The 23,866-nt window shown below is 38.0% G+C and overlaps 1 protein-coding gene across 4 annotated transcripts in view; it reads right to left on the reverse strand.

Moving 5' to 3' along the window:
- KLHL5 (kelch like family member 5) overlaps nt 1–22,141 on the reverse strand; it is a 50,490-nt gene extending 28,349 nt beyond the window's left edge. Inside the window, exons 1-3 of one of the 4 annotated variants that reach the window (XM_054633455.2) lie at nt 21,963–22,141; nt 19,003–19,096; nt 1,894–2,076 (exon numbers count right to left, since the gene is read on the reverse strand). In XM_054633455.2, coding sequence (XP_054489430.1) covers nt 1,894–2,036 — 143 coding nt within the window. In that variant the 5' untranslated portion in view covers nt 2,037–2,076; nt 19,003–19,096; nt 21,963–22,141. Of the gene's footprint in view, nt 1–1,893; nt 2,080–7,483; nt 7,906–19,002; nt 19,097–21,962 lie in introns of those variants that run through there. The other 3 variants (XM_054633454.2, XM_077177608.1, XM_054633456.2) reach the window with 3 other exon arrangements.
- Between the last annotated feature and the right edge of the window lie 1,725 nt (nt 22,142–23,866).

The following is a 23,866-nucleotide window of genomic DNA, read 5'->3' on the forward strand; positions in this document are numbered from 1 at the left end:
TCAATACTAAAAAAGTCAGAACTTGTATAGAGGCAGCAAAAAATACTACAGAAGGTTTTTTCTTATAACATTGGCTACTACAAATACATAAAGGCAGTCATCTTATTGAATTTCTGTAAAATTTAAATGAAATTTAAGATTTCCATATTTATCCTTCCCACTATGAAAAAAAATCAGTTTTCAGTGAGATACTTTGGATTTACTGAGATTAAGACTGCCAGTTATTGCTATGTTTCTCTGTGAAAACAAAACAGTTAGAGAAAGAACTTATTATGCAAAAGGCAAAGCTTCGTTGTAAGTTGCTCCAACATTATAAAGTGAACAAGAGAGAATCACAAGCCTCCCACTTCCTGCTACAAGCACACAGTGCTTCTTTGGCTTTAACTTTCATACGTATTTAACACAGAATATACTAACTACAGCAAGATGTTTCCCCTCAGAAGAGAAGTCCAGAGGAGTAGTAGCATATGCCTCATAATAATAACTACAGAAATAGATACAGTAGCACAAACTGGAGAAGTGAAGCCAGTTCTCTGAGGAAATAAGAAACAAGCGTGAACCGCATTAAAGGACTTTTTAGTGTGTTCTCTATCCATTTATTTCATTGCAAATAGAACCTTCTAGTCCTTAAAAGATATTCAGGGCTGTCCTCTGCACCCTTTCTCCACATTTTTAACTATTACATAAGCCACAGTCCAAACACAAATTGCAAAGGGGTTACCTTGGCTCCATAAGGAAGCAAAATGACTTCCTTATTATAATCACTATTTTTTCCTGTTTACACCACTCCAAAACTCCAAAGTTTTTTCACCCTAAATTACTAAAGCATGTGCCCACTAGGGGTGTGTCTATTCCTTGTTTTCATCTGACTCATTCTTTTCACAGGGACAACACACTTTAGTAACTAATTTGAACACTTCATAAAATGAAGTCTCCGAGAGCAACAGCAGGCTATGGTTTAGAAGCCTCTCTGATTCTCAAGTCAGTTTCCATCCCCATGCTGTCATTCCCTCAGCTGAGTCAGCACAACAGTGTGGATAATATCTGAATAAAAGCAGAAATCTGGCTTTTTAAGGAAAGCACCAACTCCAAACCAGCAACATCTTCCCATCTTTTTATTACCATTACAGCATTGAGCTGCAGTTTCACTGTGAGAGTAGGAATCAGCAATGGAAAACAAGAATGCTTTACGTTGCTATTTCTGTTGTAGACCTCAACTTAGGAAACCATAGCTTACTTATACCTAGGTTCCTATTAAAATTACAAATTCTGTGCATTAAATACCATAATGTGCTTCAGCTACACATGCCTGTGTTTTGCAATCTTTGGTATTTTCCTAAATTTTAAGCAGCATACACATGATCTGTTGAATACACAGATGACAGAGAGGATAAAGTTTGAACTAATTTAGACCTCTAATACTGCCAGTGTTCAGAAGTCTCCTATCAAAGGACTCTTCTTACTACAGGAGCAAAAAACCTTTATGTGAACAGAAGACTGTCCTTATTGTTAATTGTGACTCCAATAGTATAATTGCTAGTACAAAGAAAAAATTAAACAAAATTAAATCCAAGAAAAAAATTTACATCGCTCTATGGTAAAGAAACCACTACAACTTATAATATTCTGGGAGTGTATTTGGGACTTCTGGGGGTTTGTTATGCAAATATCATAAGTATACTTCGAAACAAAAAGAACCTGAACTTTTTTATTCTGTATTGCATACAATAGAAAAATTAACTTTTTGTTTCCAAAGAAATGTTAAAAAACATATACCTGTTTAAATTGAATGGTTTAGGATGTTCTGACATTTTTTTAAACAAAACATGGGACACACTTTGATGGTGCATTTGTAAATAATTATGAAGTTATTTCAATTTATAATAAACTTACCTGTGAGCTGGAATTCTACGATCACCAGCAACTAACACCACATCACACAGCTGATTGTGTCTAAGATAATTCTCCATCTTTTTAAAAGTTTGTTCAGCATGGTTGAGAGCCTGAAAAAATTCATCTGAGGTACAGGGCTCCATTGTTTGACAAGATGATAAGGTGTGACTGCTGTTGGAGGTTCTGCTGAAGACAATTGAAGACAATAACAGAAATCTTAGTTCATACAATATTCAGGTGAAATTTTATCTACAAAGGGTAAAATAAAAATCACATGTGATTTTAAAGTTGATATGCATTATTTGTTTTAATATTAATTTCCCTGCTATTTTATTTTTTTTGTATTTTCTTTCTTCCTCCAAAACAATCTAGACCCTTGTGGAAAATGTATAATCATTTCATGTTGTACTCTTCAACTAAGTGAGACACAGAGATCAGCCCAGCAATTGTATCTGTAGTGCTGTCAGATGGTTAAGGAAGAACATCCACCAAGGCCCTGCAAAGTGAAAAAGTAATGGAAGGATGGCAGTAAGGAACCAAACCCCTCCCTGCCACTTATGCTTCACACTTAACCTAAGGTGGCCAGAACAAAACTCAGCTAGTAAAAGCATATGGGCATGCAGGGAAAAAAACCCCACAAACACATTGATACACCACCACTCCTACTGCCCTCCTTGTGTCTGATATGAGATCTAGCACATCAGAAGTCAACAGAAGTGAAAAGCAAGGGTAGATGGGGAGAAAAATGATTCCCATCTGTATACACAAACAGAGAAGACTGGGAAAAAACAGGAATAGAGAAAATGTAAAAGGAATGCATGGCCCTAGGAGATAAAGGAAATGAATCCTAATGATATACACTGTGGAAAGCATGTTTTCCTCCTCACAGTTCTTTAACTGACCACTGCTTAGTTTTCAACAATGCAGGCAACTTATAAAGTACTCTGGATCTTCCATAACATTTGGAAAGATGTGATTTCACAATATCTGCATCCCAACCCCTGCTTCCACAAAGATGTCATGAACTGAGCAGCATGCCTGGGGCTAAATCCACCATAACACTTATCTCACTCCTTGGTGTAGGATACTCATTTCAAGACAGAGCTCCTCAAAACCAAAGTCTAAATTTCCAACAGAAGATTTTCTGTAAAGGGGAACTTTGTGGTTCGGTCTTGGGTTTTATGTTTTATATGTTTTGATTTGGGGGGTTTTTTTGCACATACCCAGATAGCTAAAAAAATCCAAGCAGTTTGGTATTTAATTCAGAGCTAAATCTAATAATGGATCAGAAATTAGATACCTGCCTACTGATTTCCCTTGGGGGACTTTATGTTAAATATTCTTGCTGAAGCTGTGGTTAGCCATTTATTTATGTCTCAACTTCTTCCCTGCTCCCTGCAGCCCAGGAGTCACTTGTTCTGCTCCACCACCAGCCCTCTTACAGGCTGGAACAAGTACTCTTTGTGGCCATTTTGGAAACTGAATCGGGGGCTCATACAAAGATGTAACCATGTAACCATGGACAACATTATATTGGCCGGCAGGGTGGCATTCTCAAGGGAATGAGCAAGAAGTACTCAGTGAAAGCAACTCTTTACCCAGTAGCCCTGAAAAACAAATATCAGAAGTGGAATGGGTAGGTCACTGGTCAACGCACAAATACTTAAGGAATTATTCTGTATCTCCATATCAAAATTTAGCACATTCTCAATTGGGTTAATATGTTGTGTGTTTTTCTGGTTTGTTTGAACTATATATTAACCCATACTCCTCAAAGTAACTTCATTAATAACATTTAAAAAAATTACACGCTCTCAGAATTTTATTTACATTACAACCTTACAAAGTGTTTTGCAGATAGAAAGGAAGAAACCAAAAAGGAAAAAGCTTGATGCATCACAATTTCACTGGAGCTATTGCCAGCTTCAAAACTGCACATTTTCCACACAGAACTCCGGTCATCACTCTCATTCAATAAGGAAAAATAATTGCAATGGTGTCTGTTCTCCACAATAAAATGTATTCAGGACACAATGAAGTCAAGCCTAGTTCTCCCTCTCATCTAATGCTCAATCCCATACCTGCCCTCGAGCGAGTAACTTACAAATCATTTTCCATAATGAAGGAACAGGAGAAAGAAAGACTAAGGTTCAGTGGTCCATAAAGAGAACATGAAAGAGAGAGTCTAATAGTTACAGTATTTGCAAAAATTAAAAAAAAAAAGGAAAAAGAATGATTCAAAAGCTATTTGTGTCTGTTACCCTGTAACTGGATATGAAAAATTTAAATGCCCCTCCTTCCACAAACTGTTTTATGAATATTTTTCCAGTTCCATTTGCCACAGCAATGACAACCTGGGAGAATTCCAAAAGTACTTACACCCTCAAAGGTCAGTGTGAGTGAGGTGAAAAAAAAGACATATCAAAGGATTCTGTAGCTTGAAAACTCAGGGTGAAGAGGCAGACTTAGATTGGAAGTTACAACACACTAACTCCAAGAATGATCATACAGAGCAATACTGCAGAGCTGGTACCACGTGGTACATTCAGACTTTCTCTTTAAATAATTACAGACATTCTACTAAACTGTTCAAGGTCAGCACACAGCTGATGAATTCTGGAATCCTGCTTGTATTTAATGTTCAAATATAAATATTTTAATACATTTCCCTACTTCAACCTACAATAAAGTAATTCCAGTATTTTAGTGCACACATGGATGAAATGAAGCAGACACAACATTCTGCATGCTAGGTACGCTCTAGGTATTTTTAGCTTTATCTCCACCATGCCTTCAAGGTCTGTAGATTGCTGCAAAGGCACCACCAAAAAAAGTTAAGAAAAACAAATCTAATGCTAATAGGCTTACACTTTCTGTACAAGAGTCTGCAGAGCTGTTGGTAAATTCTTAAAAGTGTATGAATCCAAAAGGATGATCATTGCCTCAGGGATGCAGGACAGTTAACAAACAGCAGCAATAGAGGAAATCTAGGAGATGAACATCTGCAGAAGAATTCAAAACTCCCTGTCCCAGTAAACAACCATTCGAGCTAATGCTGGTTACAAATGACACACAGGAGTATAACGTGAACAGTATTACAGCTGACTAGCTCTGATTCTTGAATCTGAATGATCTGTTTGCATCTCAGACACAATCTTGGTCAAAGATCTGGTACTAAACTTGGAATTGAACTCCATATAACACCAAATTAATCTGACAGCAGCTCTCCTCTAAATGAATCACATAATGATCTAAATGATGTCAGTGACAAAGACCTTATCTCAATGCTTTTCTCCTTGTGCTATATGACAAGGCAAAGAGGAAGGACTGATACAAACAAAGCAGTAGAGCTGCTTCTGTTACTTTGTGTTATTAGGGCTTCTAACTGGGCAGTAAGTTACAGAGGAGCACAGAGAAAAGGTAACTATAGCTTCTACAGAAGGTTTTTTAAAAAGACTTTTTCATGCACGTGATTTACTTGTAAAGGAGGCAACAATGTTTTCATATGGGAAAAAAAGCTCTTTGTAAACTACATAGACAAAAGTGTTGGTATGGGGCTTTTTCCCTCGAGCCAACATATAAGAAGCCGTACTTTAGACTGCAAAGAAGAAACATTTAATTAAGTCCTTAATATCAGAGAAACTCCAGGTGTTAGGCAGAATTGTGTAGTCTGTCCAAGAGCTTATACATTTTTAACAAATGAAGTGAACAAAACATGGCATAAGTGCAGTCTCTCCATAAGACGGAGATACGGATAACAATACAAAGCAAGCTCCTACACTGCCATTAGTTGCATAATAAATTGTACTGACACAGAACTCAACATTTATCTAAATTATTTAAAGCATGTCAGTAAACATTAGCATGAATTAGAAGACAGTAACAGAAATACAAAAACCTCTAGATGCTATACATAATTAAGCACATAATTTAAAATATATTTCCAATTTACTAAGTTCAAATCCTTTGTGCATTTTCTCTAGTATATACCTAGAGAACATTTTCTGCAACAGAAAAAAAAACCCAAACCAAGACTTCTTAAAACCTCCTAAATATGTATTTGCAGTTCTCCAATTCAACAAAGTAACAAATTAGTTTTACCATATGCACATTATTCTCTTACAATTAAGACCAAATATTGTACTATTTTCAATCTACACATTTGTCTTTTAAAATTACACATTTATTTTCCTACAGTGATTGCCTTGCTATGAAGAGAATATCCTAACTGGGATAATGCTGCATGTAAAAATTCCCCATCAGAAATATATGTTGCTGAAATGGAAAATGACGTTATACCTGTATCATATCCGATAACATAGCTATTTAAAAATTTACATCTGAATGCCATTTAAAATGCAATCTCTTCAGAGGTGTGTTACTTACAGCTACATAGTTGTTGCAGCACAGTGGGACTGCTGTTATGATGCAGCAGTATGTAGGATTTCCTTTCCCAGTAATTCTAGTATTTTGACATGGGGTGATAAAAGCAAATACACTATGTTCACGTCTAAGCAATTTTACTCTCCTTCCTTTCCTTGAATCTTTAAAGGTCATATATACAATAAACAGTTCGTGTTTATATTATGGACTACTTTGCCTTTCCACTAAATTGATTCTTCTCCTAAGGAATGAAAAACACTCAACTGCTATAAGCAAATTGATCCGTCCTTAATAGCCTTTATTAAACAGTGTACCCTTTTAAGTAGCCACACTTTTCTGAAATGCCACATCAGTGTAAAGCTGTCTTAAAAGCAACAAAGCAAACATAACATTTTCTGAAATGGTAAGCAATTATGAACTACTTGAGCTACAAAACAGGAAAAATACTTTTAGTGAAGACTGACTGACTTATACAGTAAATGAAATAAAATAATTTAACCGATATTTCACAATAAAGGTTATTAACTTCCCTAATTTACAATAACTGGCAAACAACTTTAATTCAAGAACAAGTTTTACAGTTTCATCTTTAGTAATGATATGTAAGAAAAGAACACCAAAACATCTTTACAGATGCAATAGAAACATTTTTTCTTTTTCTGCCAAATGCACAGTTTAATTCAACCAAATGGGTTACTGGAACCACTTTAAAGCACAAATTGATTGACTTTCAATTGATGTAATTTTTTTCTTTGATTTATAGTCTAAGTATTTTTTACAGCTCATTCTCTGTCTTCTATAGATACACATGGAAGCATGAGGTCAGAATCAGAAGAAGTTTACATTTTCATAATCTTCTCCTAACTGACATAACTAAACGATCAGTATCACTTCAAAATAATGTAGAAAGCACTCTGTAACGTTACCATGTAATGGGCAGTACCTTGTTCATAGCAGCATGTACTAGTACACTGTTTAAAACATGAGTGCATTCATGTTTGCACTTTGTTTATCCTCACTGACTGCCTTAAAAAGGTCCTAGTAAACACACAGAACCTGATTATAATTAATATTCTGTTTCTGATGCACAGTAGCTGCTAGGTTTCTGAAGCATTTGAGTTCAGAACAAAGGCTAGCCTACATATGCATACTAACTACAAACATGAAATGAAAACACATTTCTCACAATAGGAAAGTAATAATTAACCTGCACGAGCTGCTGTCCGATTCATTTTCTTCTTCACTTGCTCTATCATCTGTTTCTTGTCTGCCAAGCCAACATGCACCTCCACAGTCTTCTGCTGAGAATTCAAATGCAGGGATTTCTGAGGTGGATGGCATTGGCCAAAGAGGTGAATTCTGGAAATCCTGTTGGCTGGACCTTCTGTAACCAACTGATGTTAAAGGTAAGTTACCCGAGTCTAAAAACTTCCTGCTAGCAGTTGTTACATTTTGTCCTCTATTCCAGAAGTCTCCCTGATGGTTTTCAATTGCAGAGTTCGGGGCTGATGCCTGATGACCAAACCACCTCCATCTGATTTTTAAAATCTGCTTCACGTCAAACTCTTTACGAGAACCAGACATTCTTAGTGAAAGCCAGCGATCGTCTAGGCAACAGGGTAAGAAGCAGCGCACATAAAAGAAGATTTGTGCACCCAACCAAGACAAGAGAAACACATGCTCTGCCTGTCTGTGGCAAACAGATTTTCTACAGAAGGAGGGGAAAAAGCATTGCAATCACACAAAAAAAGGCTTCTTTAACGGTATGTCATTTGAATATAAACAAAAGGCAACAGACAGTGAAAAACGCTGACATAAAAGAGGAGGTGAAACAATCACCTCCATCAGGAAAAATGCTAATCACTTCACCCTAAAAGCTCTGAGGCTGTTTCTGTTGCTGCCTCTGACCATTAGGTTTCAAAAACACTAAACAATATTCATTAAAGCCCTTTCAAGCCCTTTCAATACCACCCCCTTTTCTTAAACCACAAATGACAGCAAACTGTAATTTCTATACTGCATCTTACAATCTGTTTCTTATTCTGTTAACTCTTGCTACTACAGAGGGGAAAAAAGTGCAAAGATCAAATTAAATTCCTTCTACGCTGCTAAAAAATAAATTTACAGAGAAGAATCAAAGCCAGCTCAAAGATAACTGATTATGCTGGGGAGAAACTGAACTGTAAATAATTCTTTTTCCCATTACAGGACATGAATGAACTTAAAAAGGACAAGAACAGCCTCGGAAGGCTCAAGGGACTAGGAGTGGAGGCTATAAAGCCTTTCATCTTGATGTGCTTTGATTCAAATCTAGGTCTGCAGTAACCAAAAATTTCTATGTGAAATGAGCTAATGGTTTCCATTCACTTATATATCACTAAAACAGAAAGCAAGAAAAAACCAATCACTGCAAGATACCAGACAAACCCCTGCAAAATAAACAACGTAAGACGACTGCTCAAAATGCTTCTTTCTAACCATATACTGTTCCACATCACATTAGGAGTACTGTGATGGAACAGTGAAAAAGAGAGATGCATACTCTTGAGACAGAACTCCCTCTAGGACTGGTAATTTACAGAACATCTTAAAATGTCCAGCAAAAGTTTTTACTCAAATGAGGAATAGCCATTCCTATGAATGACCTAGAAAGCCTATTACTACCCTGATATTCTCTGATATTATATACATTTATTCACAAAATGTACAATGGCCAATTTACAGTTCCCATGAAAACCAGCCTATTTCCTCTCTGACACATGAAGCTAGTTAGGTATAAAATGCTGAGATTAATTTCAGTCACACGCAGATTGTAATAACAATTTTAGAACAAAAAAGAGGCAATGGATTTTATCAGGCCTTGATACAGAGATCTATGTTTTCAAATTTTACAACTCATTTAGTCTGTTCAACTCTCCAGGATATATATGCAACAAACATACAAGTGCTTCTTTATTGCCCGACAGTTTTCATGAAAAGTGAAAGCCACCCTCTCTCAGACAAACATGATGAACTCCAAAATGTGGCATCTTGTAATTAGGATACCTGCAGTATTATTTAAAACAGGCTATATGCAGAGTCCACATGAAAACTTAAGCAGTGCCAAATTTTACCACCCAAAACCCAAAGACTGTTTAAAATTCATTGCCAGGAGAATATCATGCTATTTTCTGAGGAAACACAATGCTGTAAGTGCTAGTTTTAACCTGGAAAGCTCACCAGTCATTGCCCAGAGCACAGTTATTGATCTAAGTGCTTCTCACAAAGGCTAGCAAAAGCTCATTTCTACAGGAACTGCATTCCAGCTGTTTCCACAGAGATGCATTTCAGAGTGTGCACCTTGCTGGAATCCTGGCCTACCAGAAGCCAAATACAGAGACCTTTGCAGCATATCCAGAAAACAGCTGAAGATACATCAGATACAAGACTATTAAGTAGGTAAATCTATAAAGCACTTACCATCTTTCCTCAGGATTTAATTTAAACACAGAAATATAAGGAAATATTTAAGAAAATATTAGTGTTTTAATATATTAGCATGAAAATTGTATGGCTGTTTAACCAAAATGATATGACATGCAGACCCCACTCATCTGGTACACATATAGCTAATTATTAAACACTTAATTGTAGTGTTCAAATAACATCATCTGTGTGACTGCAAGTTGAGTGAAACTGGAGTAAGGCTTAAGAAGTAAAAACAAAATGGCATCTTTTTATTTATCCTCTCCTTCTGTTTTATATTGGCGCTGGGTGTTCATCGAGGGAGAAGAAAGAGGACAAGCAACTGGTGTATTTGTTAACATTCATCAAACCAGTAATATTTTAATTACCCATCCAGCTATAAAAAGTAAGCTTTAAATACCTTTATTTCTGCTGGTATGGTATATCCATTATACATAAGGAGTGACCTGGATTCTCATTCTTGTGTAACAGACTCATTTAAAATTCAAGCTGTCCCAGTACAAGTCTATAAGACAGTGGCAGATTTGTGATTCTAGTGCTTTTTCAGCACTTTTCATTGATCTACTGGCAAAAACAGCCCAATTACTGCTTTTCTTTGGCTGTGAAGCTATGGGCTCAAACATAGATTAGAAAACAAAATGTGCTGTAGTTTTAACAGACCAAACCACAACACTGTTTTCTATTCTCTTTCATTTTTCTAGATTAAAGAAACTCTTGCTCCTCCACACACTCTCAAAATTACAGTTCTAAGGACAGCATAAATATCTAAAATATTTCTCTGTTTCATAGGAATATTTGTGTTATAGATGACAAGAGAAGACAAGTGACAGTTAATTCTTCAATTTAAACTGACAGTATTCCTCAGAAATAATTGAGGGCCTCTTTTCTGGACAATCTTTGTTACTATGAATAATGTAATATCTTTTATCAGATCTCCAGCCAGAAGTTATCAGACTTTTGAGGAGATCTCAAACAATAGACTGTTAGGACTTCCACTGACTGTGATCACCCAGACTTCATCGTTGGCACCTCATCTGGTGATTGGTGCTCACAAATCCAAATGCCCACCCTCTATGGCCTCCCATCATACATCCTTCCAAAGCACTAACACATTTCTGAGAAACCTGCTCAATCCATCCTAGTCAAGCACAGTCTACACAGATTTGCAAGGATTCTGAAATATTTTTTCATCTACTAAGGCAAAAGTTTGCATTTATTGAGAAAACAACAGTGCTTATATCCATTTTTTCTGACCTTGGGCAGTGTTGCAGTTTCTATTTTGTGGTGAATCAAAACATTTCAAATACAAGTACACTGTCACCTTTGAGAACATAATTCAGTTCGTATTAACAAGGTTGTGTAAGCTTACTGTGAAAACAATTTTGAGAACTCTGATTTTTAATTGAACAGATTGATATTCCTTCAAGTGGAACACCTGAACATTTAATCTCATATGAAAAGCTTCACAAAGGTATAAATCCCTGCAGTTAGCAGTAGAGGACAGTTTCCCAGATTCTGGCTTGTGAACAAAAAGAAACATCTAAATAAATGCTGCACGTTAAATCCGCAACTGTGTAAATAGGTAACACCAAGAACATAGCATGACAGCTTCAGAAATTGCCCTTTTCAAAATCTTCAGACAGTTTATCTGCACAGAGATAAAAACCATTTTTAACTAACCAAAAACTGATATTATATACATTTATTCATACAAGTATTAAAGACTGCAATCCATCATAACTAGATAAATTTAAACAATTTTAGTCTTAAGATACCTCTACTGTATATTTTGAGGAAAGGTGTACTTGATATTTAGAGTGTATCACTAGGAAATATGGAAATATCATTATTTAAATAATAAGACCTGGTGCTTTTGTTGATTTTTCCTTTTTCTTGCCAAAGGAAATCAATCAAGATTTAAAATAAACAAACATGTATATGGAATACTTTTTTGAGGCATTTTTAATATTTAAATTTCAACAGTACTTTTCATGGTAACATTTTTTCTGTCACTACTATGATTTGACTCCAAAACCTTTTACCACTCAACTTCAAGGCAATTCAAATATAATATATTCAAGGTTTTTAGTGTGTCAAATTAATTTTAAAAGGGGCCATAAAAGCTCAGGTAGTCCTGAGAATACATTAATGATCCCTTAAAGTGCCAATTAAGAATGTAAATGTCAAAATAATTACATAAAGTCTTTATTGTGACTGCAAGAGATATTTTTTGAAAAAATGCTGAACAAAAGCATTAAATATAAAAAGATAAGTTTTAGACATAAGTAGACTCATTAGGATGTGAAAAAGCAATATTGTCAATGTTTAGTGATCCTAGATGTGTATTTGAAAACATACAAAAGACTCACTGACCATAAGATGTTCATCAATTAATCAAATACATACTTACAGCATTAAAAGGCATTCAAAATTTAACACTTTTAAAAATGGGATTTCTGAACTTTAAAATATTAATTTGAGGCATTAAAATAACTGCTCAAAGAAAACTGCTATAGATGAACTTCAAACTGCAATTCTGCTTATAACTATGCTTCTGTTAGAAGAAGTGTTAAATACTTACTTTCTTTTTCCCTCCCTATTCCTGTGTTCCAGACCCAAAGTTACAGAAACAGCTCAACAAAGACTTCAGGAAGATTGCTATATTAATGCTTCATGATTCTATAAAACAATAATCTCTTCCTATCCCGAAGTTTTATATAAATGCAAACACTTCTGGTTTGCAGTTATGTGAAAAGGGCCGTACATCAGCAGCTGTGGCACAGTTCATTCAGGAGAAAGAGAGGAAAATGTCCTACAGCTACTGACTTCATGTACTTAAACTCATTGTTCTGACTGGCAGAAATGAGCTGTAGCCAAAGTACTGGTACTGCATCACAACTTTCTGCCACTCTGCATAGTGCATTTCCCTCGAAACACGAGGGAGCAGTCAGCTTAACAACAGCATGGAAAGAAGCATGTGTACAGAACAACAGCCTGCCTTGCTGTTTGTTTTATTCAGCTAAGGGTGGGGTGGGGAACAAGAGAGATTTCCACATGTAATACAAGACAACATTGTTAGATCCAAGCTCAAATATCATACTGGTTCACCCACAACAGAAGTTGTGGTTCAAGACACAACAGAAGTCTGATTCAAGACATTTGTAAAATTAAAACATTAAGATTAAAGATTAAAACATTAACATTGCTTTATTCAATTAATACTGAAGCATCATCAGGGACTGCACCATCTACAAGTAAAGCCATAGTGTAGAACTATTCCTCTGTAAACAGCACAGTAAGCTTACTCACTCAAAAAATGAGCACTCCAATTCATCAGGTCAGATGCTGGTTTTAAGTTAAAATTTACTTGTAATACAAAATGGACAACACTGTGAAGGGCCAGTCTTTCAGAACCAGTTTTCTGTACTAAAAAGGTCAAGTAGCACCACACAAGGTGAAGACAAGTAAGATTCCAAGTTCATCTACTCCAGGAATACTAGTAGCACCAATTCTAATGGAAACAAGGTAGTCACAAATTTAAGAGACAAATCATCTCCTTTAGAAACGTCACTGCTAAGAAAGAGTGGTGACAAAAACACTGTTCTGCAGACACTTAAAGATGTCCTGCTGAAAGTAAAGCCATCCTTTAGAACCAGTTTAGGAAGGTATTGCCTAATAAAGTTACAAAAGACCATAAAGGACTAATTGAAAGATTGAGACAAATCAAAACAAAATAACAAGGAGATAGTTTCCTTTTGTAGGCAGGTCTGCTGGGCAAACTAAGACAATATTTTAACATTTTTCCAAGACAGCAGCAGTGTTATTTCACCATTAAGTATTCAGATATCCTCAAAAACTCACAGAAAAATGGGTAAAGGATAACACTATCAACATTGTCAACAGCAGAGAGGATGTTTATTTGGTAAAAAATGACAAGTATTCACAGTTCTACATTAGGCACCATATAAAAATCCACCACATTAAAAAACACATTAAAAAACAGTGAAGAAGCAGATTTGCAAGTGATTAGGTAATGCAACATAGTACTCCATGCCAGACTACACAAACTTCTAAGAGAAATACATAGAGGTCTGTGGGCAAAAAGTTTACACCATATTTAAATGTCAAGCTATGCAATGCCACAGCCACTGAATCAAAGCACTTCAAGACACAGACTTGAGCATTCTAAATAATCATTTAACACCAAAAAAAACACCTCAAGAGACCAATTTCTCTCTCAGTGAGGATTTCTGTTTCATTAGCAGCTTCAGTTAAGCCCATCCCCCCAAGTGAAAATTTAAGTTGCATAAGAGATAATATATGAGGATACAATATCTTATTGCATATTTATAAGACAAGTGGTGTGATCTCATTTGGAATTCCTTGTGTGCAACTGATCATTGCAACTGATCATTGCAGCTCAAAAGTAGTGTTGCAGAAAACAGGGTTAACAGAAAGGCATTACAGATGATCAAAGTATAAAACCAACAATCATCACACTAGAAGGCAGAATGCTTTATAAGAATCATATCAAAATCTGTAAGTATCAAGATTAATGTTTATGAGAATCATAATGTCTCATAAATATGAAAAACAACTTCTATTTAAAGAATCAATTTTGGGAGTTTCAATGTTTTAGAACCCAATTATGCACAACATTGCAGATGCCAAACAGAACTTCTCATAAAAATCCTTTAAATATAAAGATTTCTACCACCATTTTGCCCACCTGGAGTTGAATCTTAGAAGAGGCATCATAGGCAACATGAAGGACTCAGGGGGGTCCCATCAATGTGCATAAATAAATATACATAAATAAATAAATGTCCTTCAGGGGTGTCCAGTGACAGGGCAAGAATCAATAGGCAACAACTAAAACACAACATCTAAGCATGAGGAAAAACATTTTCACTGTGAGGGGACTGACTACAGGTTGCCCAGAAAGGTTGTGGGGTCTGCATCTTTAGAGATATTCAGAAGCTGTCTGGACATGGTCCTGGGCAACTTTGGTCACCCCACTTGGGGAGAGAATTCAATGCTTTGTATTACCTGCTTCTATAACAAGCATTGTAACTTGGTGATAGATTTTTCATGTTACAATAAGCTTCACAAAGTTAAAAGCAAGATGATTAAACTGGAGATGTTAACTAAAGGCTTCCATTGACTTTACTAGTGATTTGGCTCAAGGAAGTATTATCAGGAAAAAAAAAGCAGAACAAATCACAGTATATTTAACTATTCTCTTCACTCTAAAACAAAGCTAGTCCACTGCCTGGATCAATGTTGCTTAAAATAGTATGTATCTGAGGCACATAAGGAAAAATATCTTTTAATTCTTTACTTGGATACTATTAAATCTCAGGTTAAGCCATGCATCAAGCCACTGTGTATTCCTAACCATAATCAGAAAACTGGTTTCTTAGGTTCTTTATTCTGTCTCCACAGTTTCATGTGAAAGCAACCTCAGATTCCCCACCATGATTTATTTTACAAGCTCTTCTGTCAAAAACTACAGTTCTGCATGTTTCACCTCACGTAGTCTCCCTTATCCCACATGTATGCATATCCCTCCCTACCAAGTACCAGAACAGGCAGGACAAGCAAATTCTTTGTCATATTAGACTGAGAACAGACAGGCTCATGAGCTGGCAGGTCAAATAATATTACTTACTTGGGCTCTTCCTACCTACTTGTATTCTCAAAATCTTTCAGGAATTTAAACGCAACAAGGGCTCCATTCTGTCAGAGTTTTACTGAAACTGGCAAGTAGACAGAAATGTAATAAGGGAAGAACTGACTAAACCACAAGACATAAACCAAACTTGCCTGGGGAGCTTACAGACTCACAAGCTGCCTATCTTTTGTTTCTGAGTATGCACTGGGTGGCTTCATATCGCCTAAGCCCAGGATTTATAAACAAAGTAAAACAGAAATCAACACAAAAGCTGACTGATTGTTCAAACACAGCTCTGAGCTCCTACCCTTCCATGATTGTGTAAAACTGAAATGAGCTTAAGGATAGAGGGAACAATGGCAGAAATCTGACCACTTGTTAAATCACTGAGGTACTTGCAGAGTTAACTGTTCAGCTATCCTAAACAGCATACTGATCCCATCTTAGCTGCCTTACCCATGCTTTTCAAGGAACCCCTAAATGTTTCCTGTTCTGCACTGAGAGCAAGAACTAGACACCAGCAATATAAATAAAGTGCCAAGAAGAACACAAGATACTGTTGGCACTCTCAGGGGCATGAGGCCCATTACTGAAGTAATATGCTCAAAAAAGAGAAAAATCTTGAATTCAGATTGCTAAACTGTCAGAAGGAGAAAGCATAATTGATAAAAAACATTAATTATTTGTTTAGTGTGTGTTTTTTCCATTCTCTCATATCAACTATAGCCATTTCTTAAGAGAAATACAAAACTATGTGTTGTACTATTGCATGTAGATCTCCTCAGATTTAGAGGGTCTGCAATCATTTGTCCATTGCTCCTCTTCATTTGTTTAAAGTTCTAAAAATTATTTACTTAGCTTTCAGTATTTGAAAAAATTATTTTTCATTCATTGAATTTATAATTTTTCAAACAACAATAATGTTTGAATATTCACTGAAACTATCAATCTGGTTTAAGTACAATTGTTCTTGAGTTGAACCATCAGACAATTTCTTATGCACAGATTCAACTTAGGTTTGTATTTGTTAATTACAAAAACTGTCAGGAAGTGAGAAGAGGTACAAAAGTGAAGTTCTATTACTTATCACTTGATCTGCCCACATGTTTATAAACTCATAGACTAATTCTAGTTAATTACTTTTATTTCCTTGAAAAATACTTCCAAGTTTAAAATGCTATGTTGCTTGGTGAAGATCTTGCCAAGCCATATCAAGTTATGATAACATTATGAAATGCCCTACCTCCTTAATGCTCTCATTAGAGTTTGAATGCAAAAGATTGTAATTACATTTAAATTCAAAAACATAATTTCCCATACTGCATGTAAAAGAACAAGATTTAAACTTTGATTTCATCTTTGGCAAGGATGAAGTGACCATTTAATATTCAAAAGTATTTATTTTTAGAATATTAGAATACATTTAAGTATCTACCAGACAAATGCATATGGATTTAAAGAATAACCAACATATAATACTTCACAGCAACTGTCAGGCTAATGGCTTATTCATGCAAAAGTCAACATAAACCATCTACTCTGCTAACAAGTATGAACTTGCTTGCAAACAATCTAACCATCAAAACCACTGATAAAAACCTCATCTTCCTATGAACTTCTCCTACATCTCCTCACCACATGCATGCTAATTGTAAAATTTTAACTAATTTGCTAATTCAGCCATATGACTATTTTTATTCTTTACAGTTCAGGTTAGTAAACCTCTATGGACTTGAGTCTTCTCTTACTCTACACCATGAATATACATCATATGACACAGCCAGGTGCTGTGAATATTTAATCTGTTTTAAGGCTATACTTCAGCCTCATTTTGACAAGTTCTGTTCTGAGATTGAGGCTGAGTAAGTCCCAGAATGGTGTGAACTTTTTTTTGGTAATAAATGACACTACTTCCACCCAAATCAACTCAAAACTGCTCTAGACAGATCATATCATCATTGTGCTTTAGTAAGTTCTTCTCAACAGAGTCAATACAATGTATATTTGCTATCAGACAAAAGCATCAGCTAAGGCAGTGAGACAAGCCTATCCACACGCATTTTCAAAGAAATTAAGCCAGTACTCACTCCACCTTAAATTTCACTGTTTTACAAAAACATCCTGTACAATTTTGTGAACAGTCTTCCATTTACTCTGAAAATCTGATGGATGGTCTTGGAAGAATCCAAGTTACCACTCAACATTTTTTTTTAAGTATATCCAGTTGTTATGGAAGACATCAGGATTTTTAACATCAGTTGCACTTAGAACTGCCAGAAGAGGTAATTAATTGGCAAAGTATTCCTCAGAAAAGATTCAAATCAATAGTCAACTTTACAGAAATTTGTGCTCTGGAAAAATGCCAGCAAAGTCCCTAAGACATAATTAAAAACCAGCAGCTCTGCTCAATAATTAGTCATTCTACCTTGCAGTAAGATGGGAATAAAGGCATATTCCACAGTGATCAACCTTTTCAGTTCCTTCTCTTTGTAGTATATTTGGGCATTTGTTTCAAATCCCTTTCAACTTTCATGACCACTGTAGAAAGGGTGCAGGTCAAGTCTGCACAAATTCTGACAGAGGTTGGCTATTTTGGTAAGTGGAGCTACCACATCTTCAACTTCTGCAAAGAGTGAAAACACAAAGCCTGTTCACAAAGTAAATTCTGAGGAACCTTAGCAGTACTTACAATTTTTAAAGCTCAAGAAAGTGTTGATACCATCTGTAGTGGAAGCTACCAACAAGGATATGGATTGACTGAGGGAAACAATGTGACTGATCATGACATGAACAGGGAGAAAGACCATCTCTTTTTTGTATTTGTATCACATGAGTAAATTCTGAAGGAAACATTCCCAAAGCAGAGACATCTCACAGTCAAGAAAGCAGATTTTTTGCACTTTGGTAAAACCTAGTATTTCTAAATTAATTGGATTGCTTTTGTCACCCTTAGCACTTATTTTTCAGCAGTATTTTACATTATAGAGAGTTCAGATAAAGCTAGATTCTTGCATGTATTCATGCTTTCAACATCCTTTTCCTTTGTGCAAATGTCAAAGATACTCCCTTTGACAATTACTTTCACTTGGAACAGTCTTACTACTTTGTTGCTAAAAAAATGAAATAAAGTGAAACCCAGTCAGTATTATTGGAGTGATGAGATTTGATTGTGCATTTGGTGGGCCTTTATTCATATTAATTTCTACCAAAAGCAGTATTTTCTCTAACAGACTCTGTATCAATTTCCCTGTTTTTCCTATAATGATTAAAAGATGCAAAGGCTTCTCATGCACTTTGAAAAGATCAAAATTGAACTTTACTGTAATGCTGACAGTCTTCTATAAAGCATGCTTTGATAAGAGCACAAGGGTTGAAATCACCTAATACCAGTCCAAACTGGCACGTGAAGGCCACAAAAGCAAAGTCATTGCTGCTTATGCACACTTGCCAAAAGAAGCCCTTACATGATGTGTTATATAAGACATGATGAAATTTCAGGTGTAAGGAAGAGTATGTACCCTTGTGGGCTAAAATCACATTCATTGTAGCATAACTTACTGTTAGAACTGGGTAAATACAATACTTACCTATAACACTGGAATCATCTCTACTTGTTCAAAGAATCATGTAGTTCCCTTTATCTTCCTCTTTCCAAGAAAAATTGAGGTAGCAGAAAAAAATCTAGAGACAGAAAAATACAAGTAAGAACCATCCACTAGAGGGGAGGAAAAAAAAAGAATAATCTCAAAAGCAGATTTCCTACTCTGTTCAGATAGAGCTTCTTTCAATTTGTTTTGTGATTCTTACACTTACTGATAGGAAGATGCTAAAAGTGTGTCACTGCACAACTGTCACCTCAGTTCCTTCCACAACTTCAAGTTACATACCCATCAACAAAGACTCACAAAAAAGAGGGGAAATTATTATGAAATGTGAATATGTAAACTCTCAAGAAACACTGAGTTTACTCAGTGTTTATAAAAAGTGTTATTAAAAAAAAGTGTTTATAAAAGAGTTATAAAAAACACTTTTTTAAAGACAGTACTTCTTGAAAAACAAAATAGCCTTAGTCCACTGTCACCCTTATCTTTGATTCCCTTCCCTGAAGGGAAAAGCAGTGAAGAACTGATCTGCCACATGAAGCACTTAATCTGAACAATAGTGCCAAAGAATAACACTGACTGCATTGGTGAATAAAGCCAAGTGCCACTACTAAACATGCTTCCCTAAATGCAGCAGCTCAATAAAAATTCACACTTACTGTTACAGTGGTTCTCAACCCCTACCTATTTACAGGTCACTAAAAATTTGCTTACCAAAGTTAGACTCTGCTCAAAAAATCCAGCCTGCTGAAACAGTATGCATCTCCTTTTGGCTTGGCACCAAACAAATTACTATATGCACTGTGCAGTGAAAGAAAGTAGCCTTACATGATACCAGCATGCATAATGTGATACCTAATATGTAACCTCTCATGGTCTGACATTTCTTACTGGCTTCCAGAACCTTGCAGGTCTCTGAAGGGTAATACCACCTCATTCTTGCACCTGCAGCACATAACCTCATCTCTCCCATATGAGTGTTTCTTAAGGCCACTCAGCCCAATAATACATGTGTCTATGGGCAGCATGGCCTTGCTGGGAACTTTGAGTGAAAGATTCTGTTCTTGTGACAAAAAGCAAGCAGCGGATAGTCAGGTTTGTAACTTCTGCATTTTTCTACTAGGTAAGACTGCTGTAAGGAAAAGCAATTTAATTGCTATGGAAAGAGGAAAACTGCAAGAATTTTGTAAGGGAAATGTAAAATTATATTATAATTTCTTAGGAGCTATAGAAACTTCCATTATTGGGTCATGCTATGTCTGATTAGGTAATCTATATTACCATATCAGGAAACATTGATTTATACCAACAAAACCAGATGACATACACATAAGCAAACAATAATCTTTTTAAAAGCATGGGTGATACAAAAGTCCAGGGAGTTGGAATAAGTCCACCAATACGAATTGTCATTGTTAGCGACAGCTTGCAATTACTGTTTGACCATAACAGTCTAATGGAAGATTTTCTTCATCTTCACTCAAATTCTTTTCTATTTGAAATTAGCAGTTATTGCATTTCTGTGAAACACAATGTGTTAGTCTACTGCCATGGTATAAACATGCTGTCCTTGGTAGCGGACCTGCCCATGCAGAGGACATTGACTGAGGGATAGATGGTTCAACGGCCGCTCCCCTCCCTGATGTTGACACAAGGCAGAAGAAAACACTACTTGACTCAGATTAGGGCTATTATTTACTATTATTATTTTGGTTTTATCTTGCTTTATGCTCCCTATCATTGTTCAGCAAGGGAAAAGCATAAAACGGGAATACAATCTGCTCTAGCAGGAAGGCACCTATGAAGTTCAAGAACAAGGTGCTTTTTTTTTTGTTTGTTTTTAAATATTAATCCACCTATGCCCCTGGAAATTCCCAGGCAGAAAGACCTTTATGAGAAATGATCAGATTATTTCTGGCAAAGTTGATGAATTGCTCATGAAAATACATCATGCAATTTGCTTTTAAAAAGGATCCACCTATCCAGTACATAGTTTGTCTAGACAGAAAAGCTACACCACCATTACCATGAGTTCAAGTTTTTATTCCTGTTTATGCTTGTAGAAGACCTGAGCAATAATTTTTTCCTCAAAAGATGACTGTATTTGGAGTTTAGCTCACGTAATTTCATAATCGACTTTTAAGTAAAATAAAAGAACAAAGCCAAGCCTTCCCTTTTTACTGTTCTGACATTACTGCCCAAAAAGCCGACCAGGAGCCTGGGGCGGCTGGGCTTCAGCTGGGCTGCCCCGCTGCTCACGAAGCTCAACCAGTCCGAGCTCAAAGCCCTAACCCACAAAAACGCTTTAAGGAAAAACATAAACCAGCAATGTATATAATCAGCAGTTGTTTGGTGTTCAACACTTATACTTCTGTCTGTTCTCCGTGTAATAACGCCGCTCCCCATGTAGCGAGGTGGCAGTCAGTCACTGCTCCATTCTGTTCGACCGGTCTCAAATAAAAAAAAAAATTGTTTTCCACTATTTCATCCTGTGATGGTGAAGGTTAAGACACCTGGGGTTAAGTCCCCGAGAGCTGTGTCAGTGCACTTCTACCAGTGCCCCGCTATGACCGCTTTGCACCGAGCCGGCCACGGCCGCTGCCCGTCTCGGCGGGACCGGACCCGCGCCGCGTCCCGCCCCGCCGCCCCCGCCCCGCCCCGCTCCGCCCGGGCGAGCGCCGGCACTGCCCCGCCGAGCGCCGCGGCTCCCGCCGGGCCCCGCTCAGCCCGGGCGCCTGGCACCGGGCACCGAGCACCGGCCGCAGCCCCTCTCCGCAGCCGGCCGGCAGGAGGGAGCCGGTGGCGGTGAGGGCGAACCCGCCCCCACCCCTCGCAGGCGCCAGCCCTCGCCCTCCTCCTCCTCCTCCTCCTTCTCGCTTTCTCCTCCCCCTCCCGGCAGCCGCGGCCCCCTCCCCTCACTGCCGAGCCCCCACCGCCCTCCTCACCTCTCACGGTCCGGGAAGGGGGCGCGGCTGGGAGGGGGCGGAGAAAGAAAAAAAATGGCAAGGAAGGCCCCAGCACCCTCTCCCGTCCCCTCCCGCGCCCTCTCCTCCCGCCCCGCCCGGCGGCCGCCAGCCCTCCCGCTCCGCCGGGAGCCGCGGGCACTGGGCGCTCCCGCCCGCCGCTGTCGCGTCCCCGCGGCCCCGCTCCGGCCCCTCCCTGCGCTCGGGGGAGGGGCGGGGCCATGCAGGGACACGCCTCCTCCCGCGGGCCCCGCCCCCTGCCTCGGGGCGGGAGCGGCGCGTGGCCGCGTGTGGCGGGCCGGGGCCTGGGCCGCTCCCCTCACGCTGCGGAGCCGCCCGCGGCGCGCGCCCCCTGCCGGCGGGGCAGGGGAAGCGGCGAGGGAGGCGCTGTCCGCCTCATCCGGTCCCTGGGCGTCCTTGTCTTTCTTCCAAAAACACAAAGCCAAACATTTCCGTAGCTGCCCGCTGCCCCATTTAAGAGAAATAAACGTGTTGTAATACACACCGCAGCCTTTCACCTCCTCTCAGGACCCTGTACTCGATGCTGAGGCAGCCGCTCCTAACTGCCTCGTATGCAAACACACACAGCCTTTCCTGCCCTCGTCATGCAATACCTTACCAGTGACCACTGCCATCCAGAGGTGGAATAATTTCCCAAATTAATAGACTGTGTGACAGCCAGATGCACCTCCAACTGCTCAAATTGATTTAAGGGTGGAGGAGGCCATTGCTGAGGCATGGCCGTGCAGGAATGAGATCCACAGTGCTTGCTGGGCCTCGTTCTGCACAGAGATACAGCAGGAAATACGGCCTGCCTGGCTGTGCGTGGCTGTGTGCTTCACCTGTCCGACAGGTCTCATCCTGGCTGGCATTAAATAACTGAGCCGGGTTTAACTAAACTTGACATTACGATGGGGGTTTCAAAGATGCTAGTTGTTCCAGCTGTGTAAAAATTACTAGCTAGGGGGAGGGAAGATTGTCCCCAAGAAAGAAAGCTCATGTTTTCCAGGTTGGTGTATGGCCAGGCCACACAAACACACACACACACACACACACACACACACAAACACACACACACACTTGATTCAGCCACTTCACACACACTCACACACACACACACAGAGTTGCCCAAAGGTAGCAGCGTCTAAAGCTTACGGTGATCCTGAGGGATGTGCAGACAGATCATACATGGGCACTCTGAACTCAGAAACAAAACAAAACTAAAATCTGCCATCAAAATAGCCCTAAAATAGATATGCCCCTTATATCAGTTTACTGCAGAGTTCTTGGAAGGCACCTTCTGTAGAATCTGATGCTCAGAGTATTCCACAGGTTAATACTGTATCAGCCTGAGCTTGGGTGGAATCCTATAGCACAATATCTATTCTGACCTTAGACACTACCATCAGTGGTGATAGTCTGTATCAGAAAGAGACACATACACATAGTACTTGAAAAGTCCTCCTGCAGTTTTCCAGGGTTTTCTCCATGTCTTCTGGGCAGATAGGATGGGTGAACACCACACAACACTGAAAACAGGAAAATGTAAGTAACTGATATGGAAGATACTTAAGGGGCAATGCAAATTAGCAAAAACAAAGTAGACCTAAATTCCTAATGGATGACATATAAATTGCATAGTTTTTTCCTTTTCAACTCATACCTATGATTTTTTGTATTCTATTGCTTCTATTATACCATTCTGTCAAAAAATCAGAGTTCATTTTGCTTTGATTTCATCGCTTTCATTGCATGAAAGTGCTACATTTAAAATTTCATTAAATTTATATTTACTACAGCTTCATTAGGACTCTTTCTATAGAATGAATACTGTATTTGCTTCCACTTGCCTTACTCATGTTCTGAGATAACTAGATGACAAAAAG

The sequence above is a fragment of the Agelaius phoeniceus genome, chromosome 4 (assembly GCF_051311805.1).
Source record: "Agelaius phoeniceus isolate bAgePho1 chromosome 4, bAgePho1.hap1, whole genome shotgun sequence".
Classification (NCBI taxonomy): Eukaryota; Metazoa; Chordata; class Aves; order Passeriformes; family Icteridae; genus Agelaius; species Agelaius phoeniceus.